Raw genomic sequence first — 25,500 nt, 5'->3', positions numbered from 1 at the left:
CGTCCAATAACTACGCCAGATTCACCTCACCGTTCATACTGTGATCACAATATCTTTTTAAAAGCAACATCGACAGAAACAATCGTACCTAAAAGTTGATTTTAGTTACTTAAATCGTTCTCAACAATAGACAGTGACATTCATCATCATCAGCCGAGAGACGTCCACTGCTGAACAAAGGCCTCCCCCTTAATCCTTCACAGTGATTATATTTGCTAAACTACGTGTTAATAATAATACATCATAGAATGCATATTATAGATTATACAAATGAGCAATGTGCATAGTATCTACATGTTTGACCATTACTGGTATACAATAGACTTAGGAACCTACATATCTCTTTCCCAGCCTATAAGAAAGGGTCCAAACAAAGAGAACACAAACTGCAAGTTCTACGACAACAGAACAGCCCTGAACCACGGCTGTATGCCGGCTGCCTTCGACCTTGAGGATCTGGTGGAGATCGGACGGGAGAAGGAGGCCTGCCCGTACTACGGAGCGAGGGCCATGGCGAAGACTGCGCACATTGTGTTCTGTCCCTACAACTATCTGATTGATCCCAGCATCAGAAGTAGCGTGAGTACCTTTAAAACGATACTAGCGACATCTGTGTCTGTTTCATAATAATTTTTATTTCCTTTTTTGATATGATATCAAAATTTCGGAATTAAAAACGCGAATATGTTACGAAATTCTTGCTTGCAACTTCATCAACTATATCGATATTTTCAGAAATTCTTGCTTTAATTTTCATCGACCACAGTAAATTTCACAGCCAGTCTTTTAAAACCACAAAAAATATGGATATTTTTTGTGAAAACTAATGACATGGGTATGTTTATAATGCCTTTAAATCCTTTATCTTATTTGCTATCTTTATTTCAACAAATCAGTTCATTTAAAAACCCACATTCCTAAAACATAATTTGTTATATCTTCCACAGCTGTCGATAGACCTGACGGGCGCGGTGGTGATAATAGACGAGGCGCACAACATCGAGGGGATATGCCGCGACGTGGCCTCTGTCGACATCACACAGCTGCAGATTCAGAATGCTATCAAGGTCAGTCATAGAGAAGTGGGTGATAATCTAGTAACAATCATCAATCAAAGTCATTTCGACAGAAAACCCCCATCATTCATTATCAATGAGCCACGAGTCATGATCAGTTCAATTGTAGGAGAGCCATGCTTCGGCACGAATGGACCGGCTCGACCGGAGTAATACCACGGCCGAGCAGAAAACCGACGTGAAACAACTTACGTTGTGTTTCGTTGTGTGAGTGAGGTTACCGGAGGCCCAATTACCCCTTCCCAATCTCCGATTCCGAACAACCCTTATATTCCTAACCCCTAAAAGGCCGAGAACGCACTAGTGTTTCGGGTGTCTATGGGCGGCGGCGATTGCTTACCATCAGGACTGCTAGTTTACCGGTTTATACCATAAAAAAAATGGAATGGTGTGAACCGTACAAAAATCCGTGTGTGGACAGAGGATTTATTTTTATTTTAGCAGTGGGCAAAATAGTATTAATAAAATTAAGTCCTATTCTCACCCACCAAATATACTTAGAAAGATAAACAATATAATTTGTCTCTTGCAGGAGTTGGAGACGGTATCCCAGTACCGCTTCGCCAACCAGGATGTGGAGTACTACATCGACGGACTGCTCAACACGCTCAATAGCTGGAACTACTGGTAACTACTCACATAACTGACGATTACATACATACATAACCTCGCCTTCTCCTATCCTACCTCCTCGTTTCCCATGGCGGTAAGCAGAAACAATGGAACGCCAATAGCCACAGTTATTACACACTTCTTTCGCTTCATCAATAGTCATCAGTCTTTTCATGCATGACAATTACGACAATTACCGTACGTCTGTTTAATAACGATTTTTAATAACGAACATTAAATTTAAAAAAGCGAGGTGTGTCAGAATCTTACTGACTAAAACCAAGCTGTTCCTACTCCTGCTTTTCGAACCCCGGTAACCCGCTAGGCAGTCTGCAGCTCTAAAAGCTAATGTCACACGGTATTCGCGGACGGTCACCCATCCAAGTACTAACGGCACGAGCTGCGGACAACGTAAAAGGTTACCGGGGTTCCGGCTCAAAGCAGGAGAAGGAACGGGGTGGTTTTTAGTCAGTAAAAGTCTGACACTCCCTCTCGTCTCATCCAAGGCGGGAGAAGTCATTGGATGACTTTCCCCCCTCAAAAAAAAAAATAAAGTACAAACGACACCCGATGTTGCTTAACTTCTATCATTGGACGAGAACCGGTGAAAGAAACATAGGCTCTAATTTTGTATCCTTTTCCCCCCCCCAGGTTCCAGAACCAGACCCCCCTGATAAACCAGCAGCCGGTGAACAACAACGAGGCTGTGTACAAGTGGCAGCAGACGGCGGACTTCGTCGACACGCTCAACAACCACAACATTGGATACGTGCAATATGCTGGTCAGTTTATATATTCTTACACTACTACTCGTGATTATGGGCCCCGGTTTGGCTTGAAACTGGTCGAATCAAACAATTAGGGAACTGTAAAATATGTATATATTTTTTTATCAATTATTATGTTATCTGCTTACTCCTGTAACTGTTTGACGAGGAACTCGACTGGTTTCGAGGCATGTTTAGGGGCTCATATTCATTTGCAGCATTCCGCGACACACTTGCGTTGTGTTTCGTTGTGTGAGTGAGATTACCGTAGGCCCAATTACACAGTCCCCAATCTTCCCAATCCCCGATTTCCAACAACCCTTAAGTACATTACCCCCAAAAGGCCAGCAACGCACTTGTAACGCCTCTGGTGTTTCGAATGTTCCTGGGCGACGACGATTGCTTACCATCAGGTGAACCGTCTTCAATTCCCCAAGATACAGGATTATCCTAGTTTGGGGGCTACCGATACACTTGATTGACAACACCAAAATTAAACAAATTATTGTGATACAGTATAAGACCATGATGATTGTGAAGTTCATTAATAAATTTATTCTTATTCTTATTCGTTTACCGGCTTATAACATTAAAATTTTATATCTTATAATATTAATTTAAAAACATATTTATTTGTGGACAGATTTCAAGCGCAACGCGGAGTCGTTCTGCCGCCGCCTGCGAGAGGACGCGAGCACTCTGTACGGAGTGACGCAGGCCACCGGCACTCTGCTGGAGGCCATGGATATGGCGCTCGGTGAGGATTACACTATTATATTAATAAGCAATTATTAAGTAAGAAAATAGAAAACTGTTGAATGCAAATCCTCCGCTAACGTCGGTCACCGGTGACCACCACGGCGTTCAATGTGTTAAGGATTTTTTGAATTCTATTAAGGCATTTTGTACGCCTTACCTTCTGTGGTGTTTTAGGGAACAGTGAGTAATGTTCCCTCCCCCTTGAGGAGTGGCTAGAGAGGCCCCACGGCATCCTCACCTACCCCCTGAAGCAGGGGATTACCGGACATGGGAGTTTCGGTAGGTTTCTGTTTCTGATTGGACGGGAGGAAACGGTGTCATCACTGCGAAGACCGACCGGGGGACACAGTGGAACATACGAACCATGCTGAACGCGCTATCTCGTAACTCGTACAAGGGTGCTGTATCTTAACAATAATTTTATTGTAACTTTCGTGAGACATACTAAATTAATTATTATGTTATCGGCTTACTCACGTAATGTTTTGACGAGGAACTCGACTAGTTTCAAGCCATGCTAGAGGCTCATATTCATGAGCAGCATTCCGCGACACATGACGCGGCGATTGTCGCGCTGCTACCATGGCTTGAAACTAGTCGAGTTCCTCGTCAAAACATTACGTGAGTAAGCCGATAACATAATAATTAAGTCTTAACAATACTTCAAACTGTTGATAGTTGGTTATTTATATCACTATATCCTAGGTTTCCTGTTCCGCGAGCACTGTCAGTACATGGACGACTTCAAGCCGGCGCTGGTCAAGCATGTCGCCGGCAGGACTAGCGCGCCCCCTGCCAACACCGGCTGGAGAGCCTCGCAGTTTAATGATGTGAGTCATTATACTATGTATATTCAAAGATATATGTGTTAAGTATATTATTATATTTATACTCTTTAATAAGTTAGGATTGGGTGCTTTTCCACCAGAGATGTGCTATGCTACGTTGCTGTGGATGCGTTTGGCTTCCACCAATCATATTCATTGGTACACATAGCTTAGCACTGGTGGAAAGGGACTCAGCTAAGCTATGTTTTTTATATGGAAAGATGCGTGCTAATTGCTATGGAGGTCAAAGTCAAAGTCCAAGCATTTATTTCAATTAATCCTAAATTAGGCACTTTTGAAACGTCTAATAATCCGTCCGTCAGTACGTCCGTCAGTGAAGCTAGGCGCTCGTTCCAATGTGTTGTTTCTAATGGAGAAGAACGAGCAAGAAACTCTCATCATGTAATCACTACATAGTATAAAACAAAGTTGCTTTCTCTGTCCCTATGTCCCTTTGTATAATCTTTCAAATTATGCAACGGATTTAGACGCGGTTTTTTTAGTAGATAGAGTGATTCAAGAGGAAGGAAGGAATGTATCACCTATGCGAAGCTGGGGCGGGTCGCTAGTTTAAAGATAAATGTCTTAAGTATTTGATTATAATTAAGGGGTATACTTGTAATTACATGTATAGAAATTAGAATTTGAAACTAGAGTCCCAAATAACTAAAATACTTAATAACAAGTTTATTGTTATAATTGTTTCATGCTACCCAGGATGGAAAGAACGTAAGTCTTTACTTAATTATTTCGTCGGCTTATTGCAAGAAATCATTAACTGCCAAAAAATCACTTAATACGTTTTTATCTATAGTGGACTTATTTTGACACATTCTACAAAATGCAAAAACAAATTTCATCAACGTAGTTATATTTAGGATAATATGGGCAAATCAACAACCAACCAATACATAATTCAAACTAAAATACCGTTTATCTCAGAATAGTGGATATGTCACATAATGACTTCTTGCAATAAGCCAACTATTTATTTATTTATTCATATATTGCACAATGCACATACTTATATGACTAGTACACCCTGTTAGACCATGTTAGTAAGTACATGAGTTTATTGTATTATACCTATAGAATCTACATATATATTTCTAAACGTTGTTCACTAAAATTTTGTCATGTGTCGTGTTACAAACATACAATTTCACATACACATTTAATATAATAATGTTTAGTTAATTAGTTTCTTTTAATTTGGTGTGTAATCTACCAAATCTTTATGTTATAAAATTCACATTTGTATTTGTAAATAAAATCCTAGCACTGGGTAACATTTATAAAAAAAAGCAAATTTTAGATTTCTTATAAATATTTCACTCTTTCTTTTCTATTTCTACTTACAGTGGGTATCAAAAGAATCCCTAACTCTATCCCTGATATGCCTGAACTCCGGTATAGTGATGCGAGCCCTCCAGTCGGCTCGCTGCATCGCCCTGGCATCCGGCACCCTCACCCCTCTCATCAGTCTGCACTCCGAGTTGGAGACCACGTTCCCTCACAGAGTGTCGCCTAACCACGTCATACCGGAGGATAGGGTGAGTCAGAGTTTCATTACATAAAAGCATCCCTTTTATCCGTAAAGATGTATGTATAGGCACACATTTTTTTTATGTTTAATGGGCCGACGTTTGGCCGCTATCTCGCCTGATGGTAAGTGATGATGCGGCCTACGATGGAGCACGTCTGCCCATAAGCAATCTATTCACTCGGGCTTTGAAGACACCCAGGTTGTACCCAACAATGTAAACTCCACTTTTTAACCAATAATAAGCAGATGGGAGCTTTAAAGGAATGGGGGATTTGAGGATTGGGGAGGGGGAAGGATTGAAACTCCGATACCCTCTGTCTCCCTACTGTCCCATCAAATAAGGAGTAAGTTAATATAATGACATATTTTATAATATTTCCTAGGTATGGATAGGCACTCTACTAGGCGACGCTACGGGCGACATATGCTACAACGCGACCGGAGTAAACTCCCCCCGCGCCAAGCAGGCGCTGGGCGCGGCCATACTGCGCGTGTGTCGCCTCACGCCGCACGGAGTGCTGTGCTTCCTGCCTTCCTACTCCTTGCTCGATAGATTGATTAAAGAGTAAGTACTACTACATCTTTTTTACGAGACAAGCCCGCCCACAACCTCCCAAAATCAGTAGGACACTACAGTAGATACAACCATGAAAACACCGGAACACTGAAGTCCGGCGCGTCTCGGGGACATGAATAACTGTCTTGGATCCCGCAACGAAATAAATCAGAAGATATTATTAGAAGAAAACAAAATGAACGGTTTCCACTACACTTGGTGCTTATGAATGCATACGTATTTTTTCGTTTATTCTCTAATATAAGGTTTCGACGTCACGTTCGTTTAAAACATACGAACAAGTGGTGTAATCTGCCCCGCACTATCATATAAATATAACTTTAAAAAGTGATATTTTTTATTTAAAATAATCACATAAATTCTATATTTCCTTTTCGTAGCCAAATTGTCAGGCAGGTCACTTAGACTTCGTGTTAGTTGCTTCTAATCGTAGCTTGTATACAGATGGCAGGACACAGGGCTGTGGTACGAGCTGAACCAACTGAAGAACGTGTTCTGTGAGCGACGCAGCGACAGGGACCATGAGGAGACTATGAATGTAAGTACTTTATGGATAAGAGCAACTGATGGTAAGCAGTTAGCGGCGTCCATGTACACCGTGATACGCCTACCTGTCCGCCGGAGCGAAGCGAAAAGCGGAGAAATGATTTCACAAAATCTATCCAGTAAAGAGGAGTGAAGATTTTTAACTGACTTAAAAATATTAGGTTTTTAGTTTCACCTGTATATTTGTGCGCGATTATCTCGCATTTGGCTGAACGGATTTCGATGCGGTTTGCGGTATTCTTTAGACACAGAAGAAGGTTTTAGGAATATTATTTGACTTAAAATAAATGGAAGCAGTAAAGAAAATTGAAGGCACATCTCTTGTGGAAGTGGAAGCACCCTCATTTTGACATAGTCCAGCAGTAGACTGCCACGAGCTATTGATGTCAATGTTGCTATTTTCATGTTTCCAGGACTTCTACCAAACAGTGGGTACTCCCAAAGGCGCGTTACTATTCGCCGTGTATCGGGGGAAGGTGTCCGAGGGAATGGACTTCAAAGACCAGCAGGCGAGGGCTGTCATCTGTGTATGTCAACTTATTTTGTATATTAAGGGCTAGTTTAGACACGCGGGAACAGCGCGGTTATGTCTGAACGATTACTTAATAACTCATTCAAATAAGACCCGCGCGATTTCCATGCGATTCTGAAATCGCGCGATTCCCGTCGTGTCGGAACTAGCTCTAAAACAATAGGGTTTTACAGCGACTGTGTAAGAATAAACATAATTATAGTTATAAGCGCAACTACTAAACGATTATTTATTAATTTCGAGTTCTAACTTCTTCTTGACGTCATTGCCGGAGTCTTTTTTTATTAGGAAAAATAATGCAATGACTTCTACCGCCATATAGCCGAGGCGAGAGGGAGTGTCAGACTATGACTAAGGCTAAGACTTACTGTGTTAAATCCACCCCGTTCCTACTCCTGCTCTTCGAGCTAGAGCCCCGGTAATTCGCTAGGCAGTCCAGGTTTGGTATTGCGATTTCAGTTTTGAAATTCTCAGTTATATTTAAACGTTCTAGAAACGCCCCCATCGTTTTGACTATCAAAAAATTATAAAATGCGAATTTCCACCTATAACTACAAGGCGTAATGCATTTATATTTATTTACTGACTAAGCTATAAGAAAATATTTATCAAATATATAATATAATCTTTTTATAGGTGGGTGTACCGTACCCGAATCTCTTCGACACGGGTGTGAGCGCTAAGATGCAGTACAACGACAAGTACATCAAGGAGAAAAACTTGCTCACAGGCAAGGAATGGCTGCGAGTGCAAGCTTATAGGTATGTACTGTAGATGTTTTATACAAAAAAACCACCAAAAGGTGGTATAAGCCGGTAAAATAGCAGACGGATCACCTGATGGTAAGCAATCGCCGCCGCCCATGGACACCCGAAACACCAGAGGCGTTACAAGTTTGTTGCCGGCCTTTTGAGTGTTAGGAATTTAAGGGTTGTTGGGAAATCGGAGATTGGGGTGATTGGGGAGGGAGGTAATTGGGCCTCAGATAAACTCACACGAATTTCAACGTGGAAATGATGCTAGACCTATTTCCAACTGATCTATCGCAGACTGATGATGAGACTCTCAAAACTTCCCTACTTCTGTATTAATATAATATTAGACTTTGACTGCACGGTTGACGTGTTGGCTGGGCAACCGGCTGTCGAGCAACGTGTAGCTGGTATGATTCCCGCGGAGCAACTCTTTGTGATCTACAAATTGTTGTTTCGGCTCTGGGTGTGATGTGTATGTGAACTTGTATGTTTGTAAATGCACCCACGACACAGGAGAAAATCTAAGTGACACGTAAAAATGGGTATAACCTGGGTGTCTTCAAGGCCCGAGTGAATAGGTTACTTATGGGCAGACGTGCTCCACCGTAGGCCGCATCATCACTTACCATCAGGCGAGATAGCGGCCAAACGTCGACCCATTAAATGTAAAAAACTGTATGTTTCAGGGCACTAAACCAGGCAGTGGGTCGCTGCGTCCGGCACCGCGGCGACTGGGGCGCCGTGTTACTGGTAGACTCGCGGTACCGACAGGAGTACTACACCGAGCATCTCTCCAAGTGGGTCAAACGATTTGTAAGTACCTTGTATGTATGTATATATATCAAGACTGGGGAGGAGCGAGACAACCCCAACACAAGTGTTATTAACCACTTACAGGGGCTGTTTTGAGCACTTGAGTTGTGTAAATTTAAGAGACTAAATAAAGATATTTTTTTTATATACTCACTTAATGTACTGGAATCTTGGCTAATATGTGACCATTGTGATGCTTGAAAATATGTTTTAAATATTTAAAAAAATGTTTTTTATAAAAGCGATATCAATAATGTGTGACAAAACGACCCAAGTATCGAACCTGTGTCCTAATGCTTACTGTCTAGTGAGGTATTTCTCAAGAAGGAAAGAATTAAAACACGTTGTAAACAATTTTATTTAATTTTGATTACATACATGAATCACTTTTCTTGAGGGGGAAAATCGTCCAATGACTTCTCCCGCCTTGGGCGAGGCGAGAGGGAGTGTCAGACTCTTACTGACTAAAAACCACCCGGTTCCTACTCCTGCTTTTCGAGCCGGAGTCCCGGTAAACTCGCTAAGCAGTCCGCAGCACATTAATCACTAAGTTCTTATTTACTCCAATGCCTATAAAAATGCCATTGCCATCATAACCTTCATAAATAATTAAGATAAATTATTTAAAATTCGTTATGTCCACAGCTTGGCAACAACCATCACACGTACGAGTCCCTGGCAACAAGCCCCAACGGCTTGGCAGCGTTTATGCAGAAAATGAAAATCGTAGAAGAAGAAGAGTCTTTAAAAACCTGATAAATACCTAGTATTACAATATTAGGACTTAGTATCAACTGCTATACTCCAAAGGCTCAATTCCATAGGACCCATAGGCTATTCCATAGGATGTATTAAGTTAAAATTAAGTCAATTGTTGAAAATTGAACAAATTATGATATATTTTTGTAATCTGAGGGCTTAGTACGAGTTTGTTTTATCGAAACACTTTGGTCAGCTTGAATGACCAACCAATCAGAGCGTGCTCTTGTTTCGATTTCGTTAAACGTAAAGCAAACTCGTACTAAGAGTACTGATAATCATGGAAGAATTCTATGTTGTAATCATTATGTGTTATATTAAAATTATTAAGCAATAAATATGATTTGTTTACATACAATTACTTTTATTCTACCCTTTTCTATTTGTCTCCCACTGCTCAACAAAAACAAAACGTAAAACTATTCAAAATGCCCATTACAAAATAATTTGGGCCCCAGTACTAGCCCTACGCTCTTTTTCAATAAGTTTTGTGTCACACCCATTAAGAAAATAATTACTAATGTTTTGGATGGAATGAATGTACTACAAGTACTTCACGTTATAAAAGAATATTAAAATTGAATTGAGACTGTTCATTATTATAATATTATAATAAATTGTGGCGCAGGTAGACGTGCGCCACAATTTACATAGGTAGACGTGCGCACGCGATTTTTGCTTGGTCCGCTCCTGAACAACGCTGATTGGTGCGCGCGCATTCTCATAATCAACCTAGTGCAAAAAAAAACGATTGCCTATTTAATCGAAAAGCCAAAAGTCAACAATCAACTGGCAAGTAATTCAATAGCTCTACTGTTGATGTCCATTACTTTACACGTCAAAGAGTGCGCGCATATTCTAGCGAATGCGCGCGTATTCGCTGGAATTGGCTATGTTGGAAAGAATTTGACGCTTCGATGCGCTTCGACTCTGCGCTAGTATAAATTGACCCTTACTTACCTTAATAAAAGATTTTTATTAGCTAGGGCTTCTATTTTTTGAGGTATTACAAGATTATCAAACAATTCTGTTTATTTTTTAAGCAGCTGTCCAGTAGATGTCGGTCGAGTAAATGAAACTACTTTGATTACGTAACTATAGTTTTATTTCTTTAGCTTTACTTTTTTAATATCACAGCTGTTATTAGTCTTCGCCGGCACTTCCTGCAGGATCAGCAACGAGCAAGACTTCTGTTTCTGTAAACTGGAAATAAAATAACATCTATTAATCACCAAACATAATAATATAAATGAAAAATAAATTGACTGCCTCATTGGGCGAGTGGTAGCAAGTGCCAGACAAGAAATCTCGGGTTAGATTCCCTGGTGGGACAAAATATTACTAGGCATTTTTCGGTTTTTCGAAAATTTCTCAGTAGTAGCACGGAGTCTAAAATTGTGCCCGGTATATGGCAATACGCTCACCCCCTATTACATGGGACTTATAACACAAATTGTGAAAAGTCAGTTAGTTGGTTGTGTATAGTATTTGTATACAATGTGATAGGGGTGGGACTTCTAACCCGTTAAGGCTAAGTACTACATCTAATTTCATCGACAAAATAAAAATAATATGGGGGTTGAACCCTTAAAAATTATGGCTATTTTAATATTTTTTTTTACTTTATGTGATATCAAAGGTTGTATGCGTCGTAAAAACAAAAACAAAACGACAAACGGTAGCTAACCTTGGCTAACTAATTCATTACTTTTTTCATAAGTTTGATAATGTTTTGGTGCCAACAAAATCATTTCTGAATTATTTTTACCGAAAATATCGCTATTTTTCAATATTTTCAATTGGGGGTTCAACACATGTAGTATTCAACCTTAACGGGTAAGAAGTCCCACCCCTATCACATTGTATAGTATTTGGTTGTGTATAGTAGAATCATAATGGAAAATACTACTTTTGTGCGTAGTGTACTCACTGTTTAGTGCAGTCGACGCCCCTCTCGTGTCGCTTGAGATGTCCCAGTTGCTGGAACTTGCGGCTGCATATACTGCACGAGTACGGACGCTCTCCTGTGTGGCTCCTGTTAAATAGTATGTATTGATATTAATAATTATTTAATATTGCATTAAATAACTACACGGTTGGCGTTGTATGGAGGGCAACATGTGTAATGGGCTAGATTTCTATACGCAATAATTTAGTTACTCTCAATTTTTTTTATGGAACACACGCGATCGAGACACGCACACACGGATCACCCGATGGAAAGCAATTGCCGCCGCCCATGGACACTTAAAACACCAATGGCGTTACAAGTGCGTTGCCGGCCTTTTGAGGGTTAGGAATTTAAGGTTTGTTGGAGAATCGGGGATTGGGAAGATTGGGAAGGGGAAATTGGGCCCCCGGTAACCTCACTCACACAACGAAACACAACGCAAGCGTTGTTTCACATCGATTTTCTGTGAGGCCGTGGTATCACTCCGGTCAAACCGGCCCATTCGTGCCGAAGCATGGCTCTACCACACTTATGATCGTTTCGAATCAAATTCATTGATTTGTGTATTAGTTTTAGTATACAATTCTTGAAAAGATTCCGGTGTTCATAATTTCACATAGTCGATACCTGGCACACGACCTACCTCTTATGTACGACGAGGTCGCACTTCTTGAAGAAACTCTTCTTACAGCCCTTGTAGTCACACTCGTGGGGGGTCACGCCGTCGTGGTCGCGCAGGAAGTGGTCTCTCAACTGGAACAATAATATCAACTTATTAAATAAACCCTGAAAGAAGGAAAACATAGGGATGGCTATTGGACACTTTCTTAAGTGTACAAAACATTTTTTATTGTATACGCGCCTGTAAACGAGCAGACAGATCAGCTGATGGTAAGCAATCCATAGACACCCGAAACAGAAAAGGAGTTACCATTACCTTGCTAGCCTTTTAAGGATTGAAGAATTTAATAATAATAATCAATAGGTTATGTAAAAAAATTGTACATGGAAAAAAGCTCTACTAGTTTTCAGTCACAGTAGACGTAGTAGTGAGTAGGCTGCGCAACGTCGCCGCGTCTGCGCACGCTGCTCATGATGAAGTCTCTCTGTGACTCGAAACTAGTACAATTTTTCTCCATACTCACGTATATTACGTGAGTAAACCGTGATCTTTAGTTAATTTCATATGTCTCACTATAGTTATCACTACATAGTATAAAACAAAGTCGCTTTCTCTGTTCCTATGTCCCTTTGCATGCTTAAATCTTTAAAACTACACAACAGATTTTACGCAACGGGTTTTTTTATAGATAGTGATTCAAGAGGAAGGTTTATATGTATAATACATGCATAATATATCAACATTGCACCCATGCGAAGCTGGGGCGGGTCGCTAGTTATGAAAATATAGTACATTCTAATACATAATCAAAATATAAAAGGCTCACCATCCAAGCATGATTAAAGTGTTTATCGCAGATACTACAGCTGTGGTCGGGCAGCACGGCGGGTGTATGTTTGGCGCGCGTGTGTTTGTTCAACGTCGACTGGTAGCTGAACTGCTCGCCGCACACCTTGCACTTGTACTGCCGGAGAGATGGCTCGTGGGTCGCTGGGGACATGGAAATAATAATAAATAATACATTTTAATAATATACTAAATGCTGGTTAACCTATAATTGGCGACCGTATCAGTCCAAAACTAATATGTATTTATTTCAGTTAATATTTTTTATACAGAAGCTGTTGGTAAACCTTTATTAATAAATAAAAATAAATAAAATAAAATACCACCATATAACCAAGTAAATACGGGCAAAGGGCTTTTTGCTCATAATAATAATATATCGTCGCATTAATCCCCGAAGGGATAGGCAGAGGTGCGCATTATGGCATGTAATGCCACTGTACAATGTACATCCTCTTTTCACAATATATGTTGTAAGTCCCATGTAATACTGGTGAGCCTATTGCCATATGCTTTTTGGCTTTATTCAGTATTTCGAAAATTTGTCAGCAGTAGCACGGAGACTGGAATTGTGCCCGGTATATGGCATTAGGCTTACCCTCTATTACATGGGACTTATAACACAAATGGTTAAAAGCGGGTGTACATTGTGCAGTGGCATTACGAGCCGTGATGTCCACCACTGCCTACCTCTTCGGGGATAAAAGGCGTAAGGATACGATTCTATAGAGTATAGAGTTTCTGTCAAAAATTAAGATCGATTCAAAGATGAGATCGGTTATTAAAATTAACAATAAGAAAACACCAACAAATTCTTAACTTAAATACAAATAAACCATCAAACACATACCTATATGAGATTTATAATTATTCTTCCTCTTAAACACTTTATTACACGTCCGGCAGATATACAACACTCTCTTTCTAGCCTTCAGTACCTTTGGCTTTTTACCAACCACATCTTCTATAGGAGCGATGGCATCTTCCTTTAAAACTGTAGCATTGACTGGACAATCATCAACCTTGGGATCTACAGTCGCTACCTTTCTTAACACATCGGAATTATTATTAATAATACTAGTTTCAGGTACATTATCCTTCTTATCAACTAATTCGACACCAATATTCAACATATCAGTCAGTTGTTCAGCATCAATTTCACTATTTAAACTAATTATAAACGTATCATCGTCCTCAGTAGATATGTACTGGACACTATTCTCACCAATCAACTGGTTTAAATTTGCCGCTAAATTGGTACTAGCTTCCAAATCTACGTCACTCTCAAATATAGTAGCACATTCGTCCACTGCTACATTTGTGAATTCAGGAGGTTTTTCTGCTGGTTTCACTACTTCAGGCGGGTTTAGCAACTCTTCAGGTAAATACTCAGCTTTCACATGAAACAGCGTATTCATAATATCTTGATCATTACTTTTATTCGTATCTGTATAGTCAAATAATATTTCTGTATTTTTGTCTGTTGTATAATCGATCTCAGTGTTGTTATTAAACATGTGGCTGGGTTGAATGCTATCAAAATCCATATCGTTGTAAAATAGCTCTCCGTCCAATATGTGAAGTTGGTTCATTTCGTCTAATAGTTCTATTTGCATTAGATTTTCGGTGTTAGCGTCTATATCATTAGTGTTATATACGTTTAGTATTTCATTCTGTGTGGACATTGTCATGTAATCGTCTTCTGCCGATAGTATATCGTCTACTATGTTGTCTACAATTCTATTTGTGTCAGTTAGACTTTTGTCTTCTTTCTCTGGTTCTGACGGTTTCGCTGTTGATATTGTGTGTTGTCTGGTGGGAGAAAGAGTTATTAAATTATTTATTAATAAAATATAATATTTAAGCTAACACAGTAATCGCTATGTCCTTTTATAACAAATTATGTTCATTCTGCTTATGTTATGATTATTAGAATTGACTTTGACGTCAATTAAAATGCACACAATACTAACTTCTTAATCCAGGGATCAAACCAAGAAATACATGTTCAGGAGCCAGTCTTAAGTTCTAAACCAGTGCAATCCAGTCAACATCATCATTATATTAACATTAATCACAAGACATACACCACTGAACATTGGCCTTCCCCAAACGCCAGTTAGATGTCACCGATGTCCCATTACTCACTAGACATGCACTACTGGACATAGGCTTCACCCAAAGATAACCAGACAAGCCAGTTGAAAGTGACCTACGTCCTATAATTCAGTATAAATAACTATTTTATTTATATTTATTTTCAGCCATGGTTGTCCCACACCAGGGCAAAGGCCTCCCTACCCTCCATCCACTTGTCTCTTTGTAGAGCTTTCTGTGGCCAAACCTTTTTAAAGGCATCAAGTTCACCCGCCGTATAAATAGCTAAATAGATGTTAAAAATAACTATTATTACCTGACACAATGCTCCAACAGCGCACTTTTGTACTGGAAGCTCATGCCACAGACGCGGCAGTAGTTCTTTCTAGCTCCCTTATCTATTGGCTGGGCGGTCGACATGTATAGCACGCAGTTTTCAGTGTGACGGTTTAGAGAGGCCACCTGTTGGGAAACAATTATATATTGGTAAATTTATTATAATATAAATATATTATATACAGTATTTTGTATCACAAAAACATCTACAAAAAGAGGCTAGAAAATCATACAAATAATCTAGCAGTCCAGTTACAGGACTGACATGATAGGTATAAAACCGCCTAAAACAGTATTTGATCCTATGGACAGACCCGGTCGAGCTATCTATAATGAGTAGCTGTCTCCTCTGGAAGGCACACTGCTCATTGTACAATGCACCTAACCAATTTGCTCATAGTCAGTGACTGATCGCAAATGAACATATAGAAAAAAAGAGGATTTTGTATCGAAAATCCGATCAAAACACACACAAATAAACAGCAACAAACCTGTTAATAGAATATTTCTAAATATGTAAAAGCAAACAAACCTGTTTGAACTTGGTCCCGCAACCGCTGCAGCAGTAGGGCTGCACGTTCCCGTGCCGCAACATGTGGCGCTTCAGGTTGGACTTGTCCTTGAACCGCATCTCACATTCTGGACATGGATACTTGTTTACATCTGTGGAGAAATTTTCAGATTAAATTATAGATTTATTCAGCTAGCATCCAGCTTATGGCATCATCAGCCAATAAAAAAAAGATAGGCTTATGCCAATCATCAGCCAGTCAAAAAAAAAATGGCTTAAGCCAATCATCAGCCAATCAAAAAAAAGGCTAAAGCCAATCATCAGCCAATAAAAAAAAGGCTTAAGCCAATCATCATCCAATCAAAAAAAGGCTTAAGCCAATCATCATCGAATAAAAAAAGGCTTAAGCCAATCATCATCCAATTATAAAAAAGGCTTATGCCAATCATCAGCCAGTCAAAAAAAAAATGGCTTAAGCCAATCATCAGCCAATCAAAAAAAAGGCTAAAGCCAATCATCAGCCAATAAAAAAAAGGCTTAAGCCAATCATCATCCAATCAAAAAAAAGAAGGCTTAAGCCAATCATCATCCAATCAAAAAAAGAAGGCTTAAGCCAATCATCATCCAATCAAAAAAAGGCTTAAGCCAATCATCATCGAATAAAAAAAGGCTTAAGCCAATCATCATCCAATTATAAAATAGGCTTATGCCAATCATCAGCCAGTCAAAAAAAAAATGGCTTAAGCCAATCATCAGCCAATCAAAAAAAAGGCTAAAGCCAATCATCAGCCAATAAAAAAAAGGCTTAAGCCAATCATCATCCAATCAAAAAAAAGAAGGCTTAAGCCAATCATCAGCCAATCAAAAAAAAGGCTAAAGCCAATCATCAGCCAATAAAAAAAAGGCTTAAGCCAATCATCATCCAATCAAAAAAAAGAAGGCTTAAGCCAATCAGGAATTAGGCTTTTAGAATCAAGAATTCACAAACAATATAATAATCATAACTCCTTTTTTCTTATCATCATATTTCCTAAAATCCCGTTTTTGATAGTAAAAGAAATAAAGGATAAAAAATTCTTCTCACTCTAAAATAACTTACCATTGTGCATGTCTTTGTGTTTTTTTAAATCTGATGGCTTAGCAAATGCTTTCTCACATTGATCACATTTATGTGGCCTGGAAATAAAGATAAATAAATTACTCCAAACAATTTTTCCCACTGCATACTGTCATTATTATCAGGTCTAATGCTCATATCAAACAAAAACCTTATATTACTTTGCCTGTTCCAAAAATCAAACCTAAGACAAGGGTTCAATACCCTCAGTATGAGATTGCTTTACGTTAAAAGAGAATGAAACGAGAGTGTGTTTGTTCAATTGGCCTGTGCGACTGAACTAACCGGTATGGTCGCGTTTTGATTTTAAACGTAAAGTAAAATCACATTAGGGGTACAAAACCATAAATGCATTTTATATACCAGTGTCATAAACAATATAGTTTTAAACAAAAAAACATATGTCTCCATACTTGTAATCTAAATGTTTAGCAAATAGATGCTGCTGTAGTTTCCAGAGAGCCTCGAATGCCATGTTGCAATGCAAGCACTTCCAGTCTCTACCAAGAGGCTTGTGCGTGAGGCCATGCTTCATCAACTGCTGTTTCGTCGAGAACTTCTGGTCGGGACATTTTTCTGAAAGTAAATATTAAAATTATCTATAAGTGTTTAGTTCCTTTCGGTTCATAAGTACAATTTGATATCTACATAATTGGTTCAATGGATGGGTGACTGGCTACCTTGATCCAATGTGTAGTGGGTGCAATTCTTGCATGGAACAACTCTTTGTGTGATCGACAAATTTTTGTTTTGGGTTTGGGTATCATATGTATGTTAACTTGTTTGTATGTAAACACTCCCATATCACCAGAAAAAATCGTAGAGTTGGGCAGTTAAATAAAAATGAAACCTGGTAAGTTACTGGCAATAATTGGATGAGAAGGCTATGATATGGCATTGATCCAATGAAAAAGGACTCTGATGATCATATAAAAAATATAACCCAAAGCTAGTGGATAATTAGATTTTGATGACTTATTTTATGTTACTTACTACATCTACAATGCTCCATTGTTTACTTACAAACAGTTGCTAGAAGATCACTTACCACAAACCCACAGATTATCCTTGGAGTGGACTCTAAGATGTCCGTAATACTTCTTGGCGTTATCAAATTGCTTCTTACATATCTCGCAGTGCAGAGTCGTGGGTCCATTGAGGTCGGGCTCCTCGAGAGGTTCATCGCCTGACAGGAACTGGGCCAACACATCGTCGGGGCCCAGTAGCGACCCATGCGACGGTAACGCAGCGTGGAGTCCATCGTACGCACCCTCCGGCTTTATCCTCCCAAAAAAGTCTGAAGTCTCCGTATCCGCGAACTAAAAGGAATGTTTCATTGTAAAAAATACATTCATACACTGTGTTCTTGGGATGATTTTTCAACAGCTGTTTTACGAGTTTATTGTAAATAATTGAGACTTACCGGGAGACTAAAAAATGGTAAATTCGAATCCATATTTGATATACATGTGAGTAACTGTTTATTTACACATTATTATTAACTAGAAATAAATGAGTTTATTGCACAAAATCACAATACTTTCTTTCCGTGGAACGTCTGTTTTGACAAGACACAAGAGTGTGACAACAATACAAATTACAAAGATTGTCTGTGGTTAAAACATTTTAGTCGATTTTTAAAATCTCTTTTTATTCTGAAAATATTGAACATAATATGAATCTCCCATTATTTTATATAATTAAGATTTCAATTATCACGCATAATACTCTTCAGATCTTCAATTTACTTCTATACATTTTAGTTGTTGTTGACTGTAAATATCCCGCAAGTCCGTATCCCGCATAACATGTCATTCCTCTATTCCTGACCGATGCGTGACAGAAACAGAAGTTCGAACTTCGAATTTTTTTGTTATGAAATGTCAAAATCATCAATCAGCTGATCGGAAAATAATATAGTTTAAATTTCAAAATAAAAGGGTATGTTTGAACAGTTTATTTTGTAAATCCATGCCTAAAATACACACAGACAGAAACATAAATATTTTAGGTACTGTACTGAAGACTTGAAAGTTTTTAGCGTATGGAATGTACATTTGAAATATTTGCACACTGCTCAAACAATCTCACTTACCTAGCCAAAAGATTATTATACCTTTCTGTGTCCAAGATAGATCCAATGAAATACTGATAAGGAGTAGTAAATATTGATAACATTTATCTCTGTTCGTGTGCAAAATTATTAAACTTTTAAGGGGTTTTATAGTAGATTTAGTATTCATTTGTTTTTCAATAGGTAAGAGTTGTTTATCATAATTTATTTGTAATTTATCATACCTAGTACAGTTTTCAGCCTATTCTATTTTTAAATATGATTAAAGGCATTGGGCAGTGTGCAAAATTATTACAAGTATATTTTTTTTTTCTTACTCTTTTTGGAACTTTAAGTATAAAATAAATAAAACATAATTATTTTAATTTAAGTAACTTTAAATTAATATAATAAGAAAGTTTGCGAGTAATAAATAACTTAATAATGTACTTAAATTAGATTAAATTAGAAATTAATTGAAAATTTAAAAAAAATCCTATAACTTTAAAGGATCCTCGCCCAGGGCTTCTTTAATTTCGTAACAGGTTATCGGGGCTCAAAGCAGGAGAAAGAACGTGGTGGTTTTCCTCTCGCCTCACCCAAGGCGGGAGAAGTCATTGGATGATTTTACCCCCGCAGTAAAGGGCCCTAAATATTATGAGATATTTTTTTTCAGACACGAAACATGTGCATCCTATTCATGTACAATGGCAACAACGATTCAAGGAGCGACTACAGTTTGATCCTAGCCTCGAACAGGGACGAATATTATGACAGGCCCTCGCAAAACATGGGCCCCTGGATGGAGGACCCTAACGTGTTTGGAGGTGGATATTTCGTGATATAATCGTTCATTATTCATCTCACTTTCACCCAATAGTCACTATAATAGGTAGGTAATAAATAAATATCATAGTCATCATTATTTTTAAATTTTTTTCTGTCATATTTTTATCTTGAGAGTTTAATCTCTATTGAATCCATTTCATACCATGCCTGCCGATTTTATAACGCTTAGTAAATAACAAAACTTCGTAAAAAATTGTTAAAACTTATGGGCGATTAAAAAAGACGACAGCGCCACCATGAAATATTTATCCAATTTTTTCTGATCAAACTTCACTGCACGATTTATTATGAAATTTAAGGTATTGACTTTAAACTTGAAAAATCTAAATGTTATTTATTTTTAGGTCGTGATTTGGAAGTAGACGAGGGAGGGACCTGGCTAGCGTTCTCACCTTTACGGAAGAAAATGGGCGTTCTTCTAAACTTGCCAAGCCCCAAGAAGACGGATGCTAAAAGTAAGTAATATGGTTGTAATTTACTTTGCTACAACGCCAAGGTATGTATAGCAACAGCAAGCGAGGAAGGCTTATGTCCGACTAGCAGTAGTAGTTTTTTTTTTCAAGCCGGTAAACCAGCTGTCTTATCACAAGAGGCGTTACAAGTGCGTTGTCGGCCTTTTGAGAGTTAGGCTTTTAAGGTTTGTTGGGGAATCGGGGATTGGGAAGGTTGCAGAAATTGGGCCTCTGGTAACCTCACTCACCCAACGAAAGCGTTATTTCACATCGGTTTTCGGTGATGACGTGATATCAATCCAGTCGAGCCGGCCCATTCGTGCCGAAGCATGGCTCTCCCACACTTGAATGTGGATGAAAATAAAATAGAAAATGAAAATATTGACCTACATATGGTAATGTTTTTTATACTTCCTTTCAGGTAGAGGCAAAATCGTTGCGGACTTCGTAAAGAACGACAAACCGATCAAAACCTACGTTGAACAAATGAAATCTTACGCTCACAACTGCAATGAATTCGTTTTCGTAAGCATTGAATTTAAGTATGTACTTATTTCTCTTTATTTTTAATTTTTATTTGTAGTTCATAAATATCAGTAATAGCTTGGAGTTTGCGTCTGAACCTATTGCTAAATTGCCATTAATTTCAGACACTACCGACTAGTACCGACAAATTTTTGAAAAAGATTAAAACCTCCTTAAAAATGTTTCTACCGAAATAAAAAGCACTGAATATTGACCGTGCCTTCATGTCGTATGTGCTAAGTCGCCGATTCCTCGCACTCTGGCCGCACTCAATGGTCTCTTGGATTCTAATCAAACAAATTATCTGTGCGTGATTTTGTCGGAATTTCTGAAGTACTGCGAGGAGAACTTATGAATGCTGTTAATGCCTGTTTAACTATGTTGCATCTACAATCGACAAACAAGATAAACCTACATAATTAATTAAGTATAATAAAATATTTCAGGAACTCGCTCCCATTAATATCTACATACAACAACGCGAACGATCAGCTAGTCACCCACAGGGACCCGTTCATGGGGTTTAGCAACAATCTACCAGAGAAACCGCTGAAGAAGGTCGAGGCTGGTAGGAACAAGCTGCAGCAGATCGTCAGCACCTTCAACAAAGTGTGTACGCAGGACGAGCTCATCGATAGACTGATTGATCTTCTGAAATGGGAAGAAAGGTAACTAACTACATAGAACACTAACGGCGCATTTAAGCAAGATAAAGGACCATCAACTGTCTACCAGCGGTAGAATTGACATAAGCTCCATACAAAATGTGTCAAAATTCTACCGCTGGTAGCCAAATCTACCGATAGGTAGGTTATTGTGCGCCGTGTATAACTTTTTATAGATTAGATTGCCTGATGGTAAACGATTAACCTTCGGTCCACTGTCGGCTATAGACGACAAATAAAAATTAAACCAGAAAACGTAATTTTTATAGTACAAAAAACACAGTTTTCTCACGTATTATTAATGGAGAAAAGCTCTACTAGTTTCGAGTCACAGAGGGACTCTTTATCGTGAGCAGCGTGCGCAGATGCGGCGACGTCGCGCAGCCTACTCGTATAACGTATGTTTGTCGCCTATAGCTAACCGTTGCGGTTAAATGTTTAACCCCGTCCATAGACATTTTCAACACCAGTTTAGTTACAAATGCGTTGCTCACTTAAAAGCCTTAGTTAAAAAAAAACTATTTATTTGACAGAAAACTCGTGCCTAAATTAATTCGTAAATATTTCTGCATTTTCAGCCACCTTCCCGACCACCAGTTGGAAACTAGGCAACCGAATTTGTATAAGGAGCTCAGCTCTCTGTTTGTTCGCGTACCTCAGGGACGATACGGAACCAGGTATTGCTATTTGCATATGACATCACACCTTATTCGGCTGATTTTTCAATGTGACAGGATACTACTACCCTACTCTAGGATTTTCTTCTGTTATGGGTGTGTTTACAAACAAATATAGACAAGAAACAATAACTCACATAACTGTTTGACGAGGAACTCGACTAGTTTCAAGCCATGCTAGAGGCTCATGTTCATGAGCAGCTGCTACTGTAGTAGCGCGACAATCGCCGCATCGTGTGTAGCGGAATGCTGCTGAATTGTAAATAGCAAACATTTTTTCGTGCGAAAACGCAACAGACACGTTGTGGCACAGGCGCTGCCGGTCACCCAGCCACTTCGCCAACCGTAATCAATTTTGAACTTAACACAAGTTATTCTAGAGTAGATATTCCTATGATACACTACAATATAGTCTCCCATTTCTTCCAGAACCCACACGATAGTGCTGGTAACCAAATCAGGACATATGAATGTAATTGAGATGACCCTGGTCTCGCCCATCGACCCAGAAAACCCAAAATGGACCAAAACTGAATACCAATTCGATATGCAAATGAAATAAAATATATTATGTTGACTGAATAAAGTTGTAGTTTTTATTCAACACAATCTTACAAAGAGTAAAACCATCTTTATCTTTAAAGCAATATACATAACATTATGTAATTCTTCTAGGATTTAGAAGATATCCTGGCATGTTGTAGGCGTTTGGTGGCTTGTCCAAATGAGCGCTGGAATGCTGCCATGATTTATTTAAAAAATAGATGCAATTTAAACAATAAATTAATAAACATTTTGTCTATTATACAAATAAGAAATATTTTAACACATATTATTGTTTAAAATACATATTTTTTTTCTTTTTCTAGGATTTTAGCATTCCAGCGCTCCTATGGATGAGCTTCTTATATCAATTGTGGCATCCCAGAATATTTGGATCGACGAGCCGTAGAATTTTGACATAAGCTCCATACAAAATGTGTCAAAATTCTACGGCTCGTAAGCAAATTTAACGATCCGTAGTTTATTAATGCGCCGTAAATAATTAAATATAACCTCCCAGTAACATTTTATTCTTCTGTGCGAAGATATCTCTCAATTTTAACAAAGTTAGGAACAGTGAAAGACTCATTCTGCTCCAAGGCACATGCTAACAGCTTGGGAACATTCAACACGGTACCGGAAATAAGGCAGGGAAACTTGTTTTCATTATTTTCCTTATACATAAACATTAACCTCTTGCTAATAAATTCCCCACTCAAAGACACATTGCCTACTTCAACATAGTCTTTCAACGATGTAGAATACATTTCAACCGCAACCCTAAGAGACTCCCACATTTCTAACTTCTCAGCAGACACTAAACTCAAACGGAAATGATAACCAAGTTTGGTGTATGCAAGCTTCAAAATATCAATTACCTCTTCTAAAAATGCATCTTGGTCTTGCTCCGTTTTTGTGATGCCAAACATCTCGATGACAGATGATTGGCTAACGTTAAACAGGCTGTCTTCGTTAGATACTGCTGGTACGTACTGCCTGCCCATTGTGAAGTACTTTAGCGGCAAAACTTTGGCGTACATAATATTCTTGGCATGGTATGCAAGGAAGGAGCATAGAGACCCACCGCCAGTGAGATGCAACCGACTGTCTACATTTACCTTATTATCCTCATTATGATGTAAAATAAAGCTTATGTCAGGGTTAGTGTGATCTTTACCGCACCCCTCAATAATCATACTTTTGACGAAATCTGGATTTGAGAACTGTACAAAGCTACTGTCTTTCAATATCTTGCTGAAGTAGAATTTTGCTCCGAGTTCAAACATCGCACCGTTACCAAGCAAGTAGTAATTTTCATTCTTTTTAAAATCAATAATATTTAACTCCTTCCCAATCTGTAGGTGGTGTTTACTATTTTGCGGTTTTGATAGATGTGTGTATAAAACTTCGTTGTTTCCATCCGGTGTCCGTGAATGTAAATCGTTTGGAATTTTAAGATATTCCACAATAGCAGCTTCTTCAGCAGACCAGAGAGGGCTTTTTAATTTCTTTATATTTTCTTTAATGAAATCACTTTGCATTTTAAGTTTTTTAGTTTCTTCACTGTCAGGTTCGTTCTTTATTAGCTTGCCTAGTTGTCTGGATATTTCTTCTTTCTTCTTGATGTACTCTGCTTTTTTCATATTGAGATCCTGATACACTTTCCAAAGGCCTTCCACCTTGACCAGGTCAATATCAGCCTTCCTTCTCTGGAGGACTTTTATGAAAGCATCTTTCTGTTGAGTTCTTGCAGGAAAGTCAACATGTGGAGTTATGTAAACATAATTTTCAGTGGCTTTAGCACCGCTGACAAAAAGAGCAGAGTGCCTTCTTTGTAAGATCTTACAGTCCCATGCCTTTCTGAATACACTGGTGAGGGTTTTACGCATCATTTTCGTTGGGTTTAGTCTTTTTACTGGGCGTCGCGTCGTCTATTATTGCATCACCGTCTTCGTCCGATTTCGCAACGTTTTGACCGACTATTTTCCTTTTACTTGGCTGTTTGAAGTTACCGTGGCCAGCTGCACGCTCAGACTCTTCAATAGTATAAGGTTCTAGTTCTAAAGCTTTCAGCCTTCGCTTGTGGACTTTAGTTTTGAAATGATCGTTCAGTGACTGCTCGTTGATGAAATATCTTGCACAATGTATACAGTAATGTTGCGCTGCACCCGGCAGGTCTAAATCCACGCTCTGATTTAATAATTTTTCGGCGTTTTCTGTAAAACAAAATATTGACATTACGACAAAACTCACGAGTATTTCGCTAAGTATTTATTGTGCAATTTGTAATCAAAATTTATTGATAGACTACCTTACAGTTGTAAAGATTATTTATTCAATATCTTCAGTTAATAAATACTCTATTATTAATAAATAACATATAAAAAAAACTTAATACACAGACACTTCTGCACAAAATTATAACCTCAAAATCTGACACAAAACCATGTGACAGCTTCTATTTCATAAACAAACTTTACCTTCTTTGATATCTTCGTCTATTTGATCAAGATCCTTCTTTCTATTCCTTACTCTCCACCTTTTCTTCAGGTGGGTGTCACCGTGGTGATACTTTTTTCGTTTATATGTCATTTTGGTTACAAAATATCGATTACTAGCTAACACAAAATGAGTTTGTGTGTAACATACATGCGTCTATGCATGTGAAAAATGTCAATGTGTGCTTC

The 25,500-nt window shown here is 38.5% G+C and overlaps 5 protein-coding genes across 9 annotated transcripts in view; 2 read left to right on the top strand and 3 right to left on the bottom strand.

Moving 5' to 3' along the window:
* LOC118274952 (Fanconi anemia group J protein homolog) overlaps window positions 1-9,922 on the top strand; it is a 72,109-nt gene extending 62,187 nt beyond the window's left edge. For both annotated transcript variants that reach the window (XM_035592762.2, XM_050696827.1), the window contains exons 7-19: window positions 352-579; window positions 948-1,067; window positions 1,609-1,703; window positions 2,340-2,470; window positions 3,099-3,212; window positions 3,920-4,044; window positions 5,403-5,594; window positions 5,971-6,152; window positions 6,609-6,702; window positions 7,124-7,237; window positions 7,879-8,003; window positions 8,684-8,810; window positions 9,456-9,922. In XM_035592762.2, the coding sequence (XP_035448655.2) occupies window positions 352-579; window positions 948-1,067; window positions 1,609-1,703; window positions 2,340-2,470; window positions 3,099-3,212; window positions 3,920-4,044; window positions 5,403-5,594; window positions 5,971-6,152; window positions 6,609-6,702; window positions 7,124-7,237; window positions 7,879-8,003; window positions 8,684-8,810; window positions 9,456-9,566 (1,758 nt within the window). In that variant the 3' untranslated portion in view covers window positions 9,567-9,922. The remainder of the gene's footprint in view (window positions 1-351; window positions 580-947; window positions 1,068-1,608; window positions 1,704-2,339; window positions 2,471-3,098; window positions 3,213-3,919; window positions 4,045-5,402; window positions 5,595-5,970; window positions 6,153-6,608; window positions 6,703-7,123; window positions 7,238-7,878; window positions 8,004-8,683; window positions 8,811-9,455) is intronic.
* A 729-nt stretch (window positions 9,923-10,651) lies between these two features.
* Window positions 10,652-18,626, bottom strand: LOC118275121 (zinc finger protein 184-like). Its single transcript, XM_035592985.2, has 11 exons — window positions 18,473-18,626; window positions 18,098-18,368; window positions 17,463-17,625; window positions 17,032-17,108; window positions 15,954-16,084; window positions 15,402-15,547; window positions 13,839-14,800; window positions 12,969-13,132; window positions 12,164-12,273; window positions 11,500-11,604; window positions 10,652-10,772 (listed from the first exon to the last, which is right to left on the bottom strand). The coding sequence occupies exons 1-11, from the start codon at window positions 18,503-18,505 to the stop codon at window positions 10,673-10,675; spliced, it is 2,262 nt and encodes a 753-aa protein (XP_035448878.1). The 5' UTR covers window positions 18,506-18,626; the 3' UTR covers window positions 10,652-10,672.
* Window positions 18,627-18,845: 219 nt separating this feature from the next.
* On the top strand, window positions 18,846-22,856 carry LOC118274770 (transport and Golgi organization protein 2). Of its 4 annotated transcripts, none has more exons than XM_035592467.2 (7): window positions 18,846-18,990; window positions 19,779-19,929; window positions 20,296-20,406; window positions 20,825-20,945; window positions 21,375-21,596; window positions 22,172-22,270; window positions 22,700-22,856. In XM_035592467.2, exons 2-7 carry the CDS (start codon window positions 19,788-19,790, stop codon window positions 22,830-22,832), a joined length of 828 nt encoding a protein of 275 aa, XP_035448360.1. In that variant the 5' UTR covers window positions 18,846-18,990; window positions 19,779-19,787; the 3' UTR covers window positions 22,833-22,856. The 4 variants fall into 4 exon arrangements, with proteins under 4 accessions (XP_035448360.1, XP_035448361.1, XP_035448362.1 ...); XM_035592468.2 differs by having other exon boundaries at window positions 18,931-19,060; XM_035592469.2 differs by lacking the exon at window positions 18,846-18,990 and adding an exon at window positions 19,180-19,306.
* A 411-nt stretch (window positions 22,857-23,267) lies between these two features.
* LOC126910593 (serine--tRNA synthetase-like protein Slimp) lies at window positions 23,268-24,705 on the bottom strand. The gene has a single exon (XM_050696831.1). It carries the CDS (start codon window positions 24,703-24,705, stop codon window positions 23,341-23,343), a length of 1,365 nt encoding a protein of 454 aa, XP_050552788.1. The 3' UTR covers window positions 23,268-23,340.
* Window positions 24,695-25,492, bottom strand: LOC118274769 (zinc finger protein 593 homolog). The gene is made up of 2 exons (XM_035592466.2): window positions 25,294-25,492; window positions 24,695-25,029 (listed from the first exon to the last, which is right to left on the bottom strand). The coding sequence occupies exons 1-2, from the start codon at window positions 25,403-25,405 to the stop codon at window positions 24,695-24,697; spliced, it is 447 nt and encodes a 148-aa protein (XP_035448359.2). The 5' UTR covers window positions 25,406-25,492.
* Between the last annotated feature and the right edge of the window lie 8 nt (window positions 25,493-25,500).

Source organism: Spodoptera frugiperda, chromosome 11 (assembly GCF_023101765.2).
Source record: "Spodoptera frugiperda isolate SF20-4 chromosome 11, AGI-APGP_CSIRO_Sfru_2.0, whole genome shotgun sequence".
NCBI classification, from domain to species: Eukaryota; Metazoa; Arthropoda; class Insecta; order Lepidoptera; family Noctuidae; genus Spodoptera; species Spodoptera frugiperda.
Note: the sequence above shows the minus strand (reverse complement) of the source record. Positions and strands in the feature narration are given on the sequence as shown.